Source organism: Mastomys coucha, unplaced genomic scaffold, assembly GCF_008632895.1.
Source record: "Mastomys coucha isolate ucsf_1 unplaced genomic scaffold, UCSF_Mcou_1 pScaffold18, whole genome shotgun sequence".
NCBI lineage: Eukaryota > Metazoa > Chordata > Mammalia > Rodentia > Muridae > Mastomys > Mastomys coucha.
In genome coordinates, this window is record NW_022196900.1 from 91,261,990 (window position 1) to 91,272,570 (window position 10,581).

General features: G+C 50.0%; 2 protein-coding genes across 4 annotated transcripts in view; one reads left to right on the forward strand and one right to left on the reverse strand.

Annotated features, from left to right (window-relative positions):
- Positions 1–5,992, forward strand: part of LOC116096822 (blood group Rh(D) polypeptide) — a 35,069-nt gene extending 29,077 nt beyond the window's left edge. For 2 of the 3 annotated variants that reach the window (XM_031379035.1, XM_031379037.1), the window contains 4 exons: positions 1,822–1,949; positions 2,995–3,074; positions 4,221–4,294; positions 5,769–5,992. In XM_031379035.1, coding sequence (XP_031234895.1) covers positions 1,822–1,949; positions 2,995–3,074; positions 4,221–4,294; positions 5,769–5,795 — 309 coding nt within the window. In that variant the 3' untranslated portion in view covers positions 5,796–5,992. The remainder of the gene's footprint in view (positions 1–1,821; positions 1,950–2,994; positions 3,075–4,220; positions 4,295–5,768) is intronic. The other variant, XM_031379036.1, reaches the window with a different exon arrangement.
- Positions 5,993–8,103: 2,111 nt separating this feature from the next.
- Positions 8,104–10,581, reverse strand: part of Tmem50a (transmembrane protein 50A) — an 18,719-nt gene continuing 16,241 nt past the window's right edge. The window contains exon 7 of the mRNA XM_031379038.1: positions 8,104–8,541. Within this exon, the coding sequence (XP_031234898.1) occupies positions 8,496–8,541 (46 nt within the window). The 3' untranslated portion in view covers positions 8,104–8,495. The remainder of the gene's footprint in view (positions 8,542–10,581) is intronic.

Consider the following 10,581-nt stretch of genomic DNA (forward strand, 5'->3'; position numbering starts at 1 on the left):
GTCTGGATGTTCCCTCTAGAGACAGAGAGGACAGTAAGGAGAGAAGGAACCTGAGGAAATTCCCTGTGTCTCCTCAGAGCTGCTGAGGGCAGAAGTGGAGAGACTGTGGGACAGACTGCTGTGTGGACAGATGATGTAGACCTACTGGGAGCAGAAGTGGAGGGACTGTGGGACAGACTGCCGTGTGGACAGATCATGTAGACCTACTGAGGGCAGAAGTGGAGGGACTGTGGGACAGATTGCCATGTGGACAGATGATGTGGTCCTGACATCTTGTCTCTTGTTGTCTTGTGGGCGGCACGTATGGGAGACATTTGGCAAGAACTAGAGACATTGGTTGGTATGCTGCTGATCTGTAGAAACTAGAAGCCAGGGGTATTGATAACATTCTACAGTACTGGTGTCCCCATCCTGTCCCAACATAGACTTGTCATCCTCAAAGATGAATGGCATCTGTGTCAGAGTGGGACAGGAGATGGTCAACACTCAGACCTTCTACTCAGAGTGGGACAGGAGATGGTCAACACTCAGACCTTCTACTTGAGTGGGACACGAGACGGTCAGCACTGGCAACTAACTGTGTTGGCTGTTTTCCTTGGCTCTGTTGCTGACTCGCACCAAGAAGCAGCTTGAGGGGGAAAGGGTTTATTTTGGCTCATGGTTTGCAGAGATACCATTCACCATGGTGGGAAAAGCATGGGCGCCAGCAGCTCTCTGGCGGTGGGAGTGTGTAGCTGCTGCTTGTTCACATTTCAGTGGACCGTGAAGTCAAAAGCTTGGAAATGGAGCTAGCTTGTAACCCGTAAGACCCAACTCCTAGGAACTTACTAATACCAGATGTCTCCCCCTTAAAGGTCCTACAGCTTCTTAGAACAGGACCATGGGAGGGAGGGGGCAGATATTCAACCCCATAAGCCTGTGGGGGGCCATGTCACATTCCAACTGTGACAATATCACCTGGGAGTTTGTCAGAATAGCAGAATCCCAGACCTCATCCCATAGCCACAGGCACTGAATCCTCTGCGCGTGCATGTGCATACGTGCATGTGCGTGCACCTGTACAGGCACGTCTGCTAGCACCTGTGGATAGAACCCAGGCTCTTGCATTTTGTAGGCAAGCACTCTCCCATTGATCTGCATCCTCAGTCTTTCTCAGCATTTGAAAATAAGGATTTCATTTATTTTTATGTGTATGAGTGTCTTGCCTATATGTGTCTTAGTCAGGGTTCCTATTCCTACACAAGCATCATGACTAGGAAGCAAGTGGGGGAGGAAAGGGTTTATTCAGCTTACACTTCCACACTGCTGTTCCTCACCAAAGGAAGTCAGGACTGGAACTCAAGCAGATCAGGAAGCAGGAGCTGATGCAGAGGCCATGGAGGGATGCTGCTTGCTGGATTGCTTCCCCTGGCTTTTTAAGCTTGCCATCTTATAGCTAATTGAGACAATGGTTTACAGCTGGGTCTCATGGAGGCATTTCCTCAAGGGAGGCTCCTTTCTCTGTGATAACTCCAGCTTGTGTCGAGTTGACACACAAAACCAGCCAGTACCGTATGTTTGTGCACCACATGTAGAATGCCGAGTGCAGAGAGAGCTCACGTGAGTGCCGTGAACTGAGTTCAGAGGACCCTTCTCTAGCAGGTCCTAGCTGCTGAGTCATCTCTCCAGGCCCCTCTTCTGGGCATTTTAAATGTCTCCTGGACAGATGTGAATGGACCTTCACGGCTCTGTGCCAAGCCCTTTGGTGCCCCTGATGTCAAGGACCGGTGGAAGACTTAGGAGGGACTGTGGGTCTTACTTATAATGCCATTTTGGTTGCAGGCGTGTTTGAACCACATGCTGCAGAACCCCAGTGGGATCCACTACACCTTCGGCTTGCCAGGTCTGCTCGGAGCACTTACCTACTACCTCCTCCAGATAGTAACGGAGCCCAGGTACTCGGAACTCTGGTGGGTTGCTTGCCATCTTCTTTTGACCTTTATCCAAAATGCACCAATTTATTCAGAGAACGTTTTTTTCTTTTTCCTTTTTTTCTTTCCACTTTTCTATTCAGATATTATTTTGTTTGTTGTTGTTGGTAGTGGTGGGTTTTGTTTGTTTGTTTATTTGTTTGCTTTTCTTTTTTTCTTTCTTTTTTTAAGATTTATTTTATTTATATGAGTACACTGTAGCTGTCTTCAGACACACCAGAAGAGGGCATCGGATCCCATTACAGATGGCTGTGAGCCACCATGTGGTTTCTGGGAATTGAACTCAGGACCTCCGGAAGAGCAGTCGGTGCTCTTAACCACTGAGCCATCTCAGCCTTTGTTTGCTTTTCAAGATGTTGGGTTTTTTTCCATATAGCCCTGACTGTCCTGGAACTCCTTCTGTAGACCAGGCTGGTCTTGAATTCAGAGATCCACTTGCCTCTGCTTCCCAAGCACTGTGATTAAAGGTTTATACCACCACTGCCCAGCCTCCTCCCCCTCCTCTTCCTCTTCCTCTTCCTCCTCTCCTTCTCCTCCTACTCCTCTTTCTCCTTCTTCTTCTTCTTCTTAAAATTTGAACAGGGTCTTACACTGTAGTTCAGATTGACCTGGGAATCCCAGAACTTGGAAGGTGGAGGCAGGAGGACCAGGAATTCAAAGTCATTCTCTGCCTGGGAGAGGTAGAGTCTACCACATAGCGTGTTTGAAGCCAGCCTGGACTAAATGAGATGTGAGGAGAAGAGCCGGCGGCCGTCCTGAGTCTGATCCCAGCCGCGGTGGGGCTCCAGCTGATCCACAGAGCCGGGGAATTTATAATGTGCCAAAGAGGACAGTGGAACCTCTCTTCCTGTCCTAACTATATCTGCAGAGAGTTCAATAGGAACATGGCAGCAAGGTGCCAGCTGGGGGAAGGCCACTTGGTTTCTGTACAGCCCTTCTTGGCAAGGTCACCACTAATGCCATCTGTTTGTCCTGCTGCCTGCAGGCTGATACCTGAGTGGCTTCTCTGCTTTGTCCATTCTAGGATTATCGCCCAGACGGTCACTGATATTGGGGCTCTCAGCTTCGCTGTGGCGATGGGTATGGTGACTGGACTCCTCACAGGTTAGTGCAGTACCATCTTTCAACCACTAGGTGGTGCCCTGGCACACATGTTCAGGCCCCTTCCTCCTGAACTTACCCCTCAGTGCAGATCAGCAAACCGACTGCTCAAATGGTGATTTTTTTTTTTTCCCGAGACAGGGTTTCTACTGAGTATCAGGACAGCTGGGGCTAGCTATACCATGTGCCGGGTCTTTTTTCTTTTTTCTTTTTTCCTGAGGCAGCCTTGGCTGTCCTGGAACTCACTCTGTAGACCAGGCTGGCCTCGAACTCAGAAATCCGCCTGCCTCTGCCTCCCAAGTGCTGAGATTAAAGGCGTGCACCACCACTGCCCAGCAGTGATTTTTTTTTAAAGTTATTATTTTTTTAATTTTATTTTATGTATATGGGTGTTTTGCCTGCATGTACATCTATGTAACCCTTGTATGTCTGCTACCTGTGGAGGCCAAAAGAGGAAGACAGATCTCTGAAGCAGGAGCTACAAACAGTTGGGAGCCACCATGTCGGTGCTGGGAGTTGAACCTGAGTCCTCTGGAAGGACGTGTACTCTAAACTATTGAGCCGTCCCTTCAGCCCCGCGAATGCTGATTTTAAAAATCAAAAGAATCAGAGCTGGAGAGATGGCTCAGGGGTTAAGAACACTGGATGCTCTTCCAGAGGTCCTGAGTTCAATTCTCAGCAACCACAAGGCGCTTCAGAAACATCTGTAATGAGATCCAATGCCGCCTTCTGGTGTGTCTGAGGACAGCTACAGTGTACTCATATACATAAAATAAAATATTTATTAAAAATTATAAAAATCATAGAATCAAGCCAGGCAGTGGTGGTGCACACCTTTAATCCCAGCACTTGGGAGGCAGAGACAGGTGAATTTCTGAGTTCAAGGCCAGCCTGGTCTACAGAGTGAGTTCCAGGACAGCCAAGGCTGCCTCAGGAAAAAAAAAAAAAAAAGAAAAAAGACCCGGCACATGGTATAGCTAGCCCCAGCTGTCCTGATACTCAGTAGACCAGGCTGGCCTTGAACTCACCCTGCCTCTGCCTCCCAAGTGCTGGAATTGAAGGTATGTACCACCACCGCCCAGGTTCTTTTGGACATCTTGAGGTAACAAATGAGCTCTGCATATTTTAACATTTAATTGCTTGTTTAAGGTTGTCTCCTAAGTGTCAAAGTGTGGAGGGCTCCCCACGCAGCCAAGTACTTTGATGACCAGACTTTCTGGGAGGTAAGATTTTAAAGCTATTAACATGATAGGGGTGTGTGTGTATGTGTGTGTGTGTGTGCGCGCGGGAGCACACAAGGATATCAGAGGACAGACACATGGGCATCGTCTTCAGGTGCCCCAAGCTTAAAGATAAGGAATTGGAGTTCCATTTAGTCACTTGGCCAAAATGGCAGAGCCAATCAAGGACACAGAGGAATAGAAATGAGTGTGTTTAGCTCCAAATGTCCAGGCATCTACTGGAGAATTGTCTCCAGACCCAGATGTTACCATGCAGCCATTTTACCGATTTCTTGTCACTGAAATGTAGGAAAACAGACCAGAGGCTGCCAGTGCTTCCAGTCACATAAGCACCAGAGACAAGAAGGGGCTGCTGTGACTCAGTGTCATAAGCACCATATAAAAAACACCAAATGGAACGAGCTATTGTTTATGGAAGTATGGAGTCCCTGCCAATGGGGGTATTCAGATTTAGTGATCCGTGAAGCAGGGTGCGCTGGTCCCGTCCCCCCCCCCCACCCCCCACGCCTGAACTCCCAGCAGCAGGGAGGCTAAGGACAGAAGATGGCAGGTTCGGGGACAACGCTGGGGGCTGGGGAGTGGTTGAGAGGAGTTGCTTCTCTTATGGAGGCTCTGGCTTCAATGTTACCAGTGGTTACTGGTTCCTGTGACCCACACCCTGTGACTTCAGTTCCAAGGGTTTTGGTGTCACCTCTGGCCTCTCCTGACACAGCACACATGTAGCACACGCACGGTCAAGCATGCACAGGAGACTATACACATGGGAAGGCAAGTACGGGTGGAGGGATGGTCAAGAGTACTGGTTCTCCCCCAGAGACCTAGTTTTGACTCCTAAAACCTGCATGGCAGCTCACAACCGTTTATAACTCTGGCTCTAGGGACTGGGTGCTCTCTGATAACCATGGAAGGAACCATGCGTGTGCACAGTGCACTGACATACATGCAGGCAAATCCTCCACACACACACACACACACACACAATTTTTTTAATTAAAAATAATTAAAGCTGGGTGTGGTTGTGCACATCTTTAGTCCTAGCACTAGAGAGGCAGAGGCCGGTGGATCTCTCTGAGTCTGAGGCCAGCCTGGTCTACAGAGTGAGTTCCAAGGCAGCCAGGGCTACACAGAGAAACCCTGTTTCAGGGGTGGAGGGGAACAAAACAAAAAGTAAAATAATTAAAAAAAAAAAAACACAGAGAAATATACAGGTAAGATCTCTCCTAATTTAAGATTTTGAGGGGCTGGAGAGATGGTTCAGCTGTTATGAACACTGACTGCTCTTCCAGAAGTCCTGAGTTCAAATCCCAGCAACCACATGGTGGCTCACAACCATCTGTAATAGGATCCGATGCCCTCTTCTGGTGTGTCTGAAGACAGCCACAGTGTACTCAGATAAATAAAAATAAACCAATCAAGTAAAATACTGAAATAAAACAAACACGCTTTGCCTTCACAGTTCCCTCACTTGGCTGTTGGATTTTAAGCAAAACCATCTGAGACTGAGGCCAAGCGAAGAGGAGATGCCCTCTCTTTTCGTTCCGTTTGTCTGTATCCTGAGTGACAGGAAAGGCTTCCGAGTGGTCACTTAAGTTTAAATAATATGTCTGGTTTCATGACGGATATGACCAGTACATTTTTTTTGGCTGAAGCCACCTCATTAAAGTTCTGGTCCAATTCTATCCACAACGGTTTCCTCCTTCTCACGTGAATAAAGCCGCTGCCCAGGTGGCTCACTCCTGGCCACAGGGAAGTTAAGAATCCGCACCTCTGGTCACTGCTTGCACGCTTTGGAGCCAGGGGCTTTACGGGATCCTCAGCCTTCCCCAGACTGCGTTGTGGAGAGAGAGAGTGGGGCTGGTTGGGGAGTGAGGGAGCACATTCCTAAGTTCCTAAGAGGACGATTCACCCAAGACTCCTGCCTCATCCCACCCTATGATTTGTGATGTCGTGGGGGAACAACAACAAAGCAGTCCTTTGGTGTCCTGAAGAGCCAGAGTCATTCACGCCCACGGACAGCGGGTGTGGGAGATTCTAATCGCCTATGACACCAATCACAGCTCCCAGTGGACAACTGTACAAAGCGGAGGCTTCACGCTTAGCGTTGAAGAGTTTGTAATATTGTGAGGTGGGAGCCTGGGGTTGGCTCAAGAGCTCCCTCCAGTGGAGGACAGACCACCAGAGTCCCCGACAGCTGGTCTGTGTGGTGCTAACAGATCCTGTGGTCTGCTGAATTTAGGTTATGTGTTCAGAGGTGAAAGGAAAGACAGAATTCAAGCCATTATCAAAACAAATTAACACCTGAGTCAGACTCTCCAGTCCTAGAGATTGTCACCTGAGAAGACACTGTCAAGTCTGTGCCCTTTCCTCTTGCCATTCCCGGCGTGTGGAGTGAGCGCCACAGCTGGTCACGTGTCCTCCATCATGATGTCCACTAAAAGGACGGGAGCCTGGGCTTCTCTAATGCGCTCTCTTTCTCGGGGAGGCCCTCAAGCATCACGGACACTGAAATGTTGGCCAGCTTCTCTGTGTAGCCCTGGCTGGCCCGGAACTCAGAAATCCGCCTGCCTCTGCCTCCCAAGTGCTGGGACTAAAGGTGTGCGCCACCACCGCCCGGCCCTCTTTTACTTTTGCTTGCATTTTTTTCGTTCAGTTTTTTTTCTGGGCTGGTGTTCTTTACACAGCAGCCTCGTCTGCTGGCTTCAGGAAGTTTCTTCCTTCTCAGCAATGGGCATCTGCATCGGCTGAGGAGCTGGTGAACAGGTCGGTCGTGTAAGTCTGGCACATCCTGGGTCCTCCATTCTCCTGGAAATCTCCAACTGAAGGATCTACATCCGAACCCTTCAGTTCCGCAGTACTGTTTTTAAATATGTAAGCAAAAAGGTTGGGCCGCTGAGCGTGCCCAGGGCCACTGAGTGTGCCCAGGGCCACTGACTGACTGTGCCCAGGGCCGCTGAGTGTGCCCAGGGGCACTGACTGACTGTGCCCAGGGCCGCTGAGTGTGCCCAGGGCCACTGACTGACTGTGCCCAGGGCCGCTGAGTGTGCCCAGGGCCACTGACTGACTGTGCCCAGGGCCACTGAGTGTGCCCAGGGCCACTGACTGACTGTGTCCAGGGCCATTGACTGACTGTGTCCTGGGCCGCTGAGCGTGCCCAGGGCCACTGACTGACTGTGCCCAGGGCCGCTGAGTGTGCCCAGGGCCACTGACTGACTGTGCCCAGGGCCACTGACTGACTGTGCCCAGGGCCACTGACTGACTGTGCCCAGGGCCGCTGAGTGTGCCCAGGGCCACTGACTGACTGTGTCCAGGGCCGCTGAGTGTGCCCAGGGCCACTGGCCATGTTCAGCATCACTATTTGGCCTGGGCACTCCTACCAAGCCCACCGTTATACTGCCAGCATGGCACACATCATTCCTGATTCGAAAGTGCCACCTTTCAGATACTCACTAGCCTGGGCAGGACAGGTATCTTTATCATGAACATGGAGATTTGACGCTTACATGTGCTGAGGAGCTTTCGGGCTCCAGGCTATCTCAGGAAGACTACAGGAAAAGGGAGATGCAGGGGTTGGAGAGATGATTCAGTGAGTAAGAGCACTGACTGCTCTTCCAGAGGTCCTGAGTTCAATTCCCAGCAACCACATGGTGGCTCACAACCATCTGTAATGGGATCTGATGCCCTCTCCTGGAGTGTCTAAAGACAGCTACAGTGTACTCATCACACATATCAAGGAAAAAAAAAAAAAGGGAGATGCAGACTTTCCGCTAGAACCATATATAACGAGAAAGAACTCTGACCACCAAATAGTTTTTAATAACGAGAAAATGTTTATGCATTATTCAACACCGGATATGGAAGAGGCCGCGTTAGCAAACACTTTGGACCCCAGAGTGAATCCTCAACCCAAAGACTCCACCATTTCTCCATCACCAACTCTTTAGACCATGGTAGAAGCTGACAAAGTGACTCATGCCAGCAGTTCCCTTTCCTGTGGTAGAAGCTGATGGGGCTCACGCCAACCTGGGCTGTTGCAGTTCACATAGGAGTTCGCACGATTCTAGCATTAGACAATTGTAAGCTGAGATTATCCTCAGGAGTAAGTTTAGAAAACAGTATTACAAAAGGCTGGGTGAGCAGGGAAAATAATCCCATGCGGGGCGGCTGTGCTGCGGAAGCGAGGCCTTCACTGCCATAAGTCCTCTGTCCGGCCAAACTTGAAAACCAGCCCCCTGTGGACAGAGCAAGAGGTACCACGTGACTGCCCGGGCCGGCAAATGTCTAGAACGGTAGGAAGCGTGTGACAGAGAAACTCACACACTTGCAGGAAAAGCACCCGAGCTCCACACACACTGGCTGTCCTAGAGACACGAACTGTTCCTAACGTTTGACTGCTATCTACTGTCACTGTGCCCAGGCCTGAGCTCTTACTGCGGTGGCTTCTGAAGCGTCAGCCAGTGTTTGGGAAGAGAGCATTACCTACCTGATTTGACAAGGCTTGTTGGGGGGTGAGTTGGGGATGGAACCCGAGGCCTGGGGGTAGGCACACTAGCGCTGAGCTGCAACTCCACCCCTATCCACCCACCTAAGGGTTATCTTGGCATGCAAGGCCCATACAGAAAAGACATAGTGTCTGTCCTCAACCTGCTCGCACCCGATCACCTGTCACATACTTCAGCCGGTGGCAGGCACACACACCAAACACCAAGGTGGTCCAAATCACGAGCTCATTCTCCTTGAGTGAGTTCATTTTTTTGTCTTTATGAGATTGGGGGCGGGGGTTACTGCGTGTCCTGGGCTGGCAGGACATCTACCATATAAACCAGGCTACCCCTGAGCTTATGGCAATCCGTCTGTCTCTGCCTTCCCTCGCTGAGGTTCTAAGCACAGAGCACTATGTCAGTTTCGGAATTTGTTTGAAATGATTCAGAGGCAGGGCGGTGGCTCCACAGGTAAAAAGCTCTTGCTGGGAACCCTGACAACCCAAGTTCCCTGGAACCTACACAAAGGTGGGAAGAGTGAACCAACTGTTAACAGATGTCCTCTGACTTCCGTGTGTGGCAGCACATGAGCACATATGCACACTCAGAGCTACACGCAAATTCAATATTAAAAAACTAAAAAAAAAACTAAAAGGATCCAAAGGATGGTGATATGTGCAATGGGCTTTGACAGATAAGCAGGAGTTCAAATGAGGGGGTGAGTCAGCTGATTTTATGGAAACACAAATTCAAGTCATCAGAGATGACACAGCTTTCATTAGGAAACGCCTCCCCATAAAATCAAGTTGTAGGCCAGCCTGGAGGGCATTTTCTCAATTAGTGATTGATTGGGGAGGGCCCAGCCCATTGTGGGTGGGGCTATCCCTGGGCTAGTGGTCCTGGGTTCAATAAGAAAACAAGTCTGAGCCGGGCAGTGGTGGCGCAGGCCTTTAATCCCAGCACTTTGGAGGCAGAGGCAGGTGGATTTCTGAGTTCGAGGCCAGCCTGGTCTACAGAGTGAGTTTCAGGACAGCCAGGGCTACACAGAGAAACCCAGTCTTGAAAAACCAAAAAACAAAAAAACCCAAAAAAAACCCAAAGTAAAAAAACCAAGTTGGACAAACTATAGGGAGCAAGCCTGTTAGCAGTGCCCCTCCATGGCTTCTGCATCAGCTCCTGCCTGCAGGTTCCTGTCCTGCGTGAGTTCCTGTCCTGACTTCCTTTGACAAGGAACTGTGATGTGGAAGCGTGAGCGGAGTAAGCCCTCCCCCCCCCAGCTGCTTTTGGTGATGGCGTTCATCACAGCTGTCCTGACCAAGGCGGTGGGGACAAGGCTGGTGGCAGAGTGAAAAACCAGGTGTTTTGAGTGAAGAGACAGTCCTCGGGATTCAAATGCCAAGAAGCCACTGGGGAAGGGCTGGGGTGGTGGCCCACGGGAGTCTAACACTGAGAATGCCTGAGAGGAAAATCCTGCCAGGCCTCTGAGCTCACACGCTGTGGTTCCAGTTTCTTAGGAAGCCAAAGGACTGCCTGAGCCCAGGAGTCTGAGTTCAGCTTTAGCTACAGAGAGCAATTCCTTCTTTTAAAGAAAATACACACACACACACACACACACACACACAGATGAAAACACAGAGCAGCACACACACACACACACTGAGCAAAACTGCACACACAAATATCAAAACCATACATATAGAGAATAAAACTACATGCATGAAGCTGGAGGCCAGCCTGGTCTACAGAGTGAGTTCCAGGACAGCCAGGGCTACACAGAGAAACCCAGTCTTG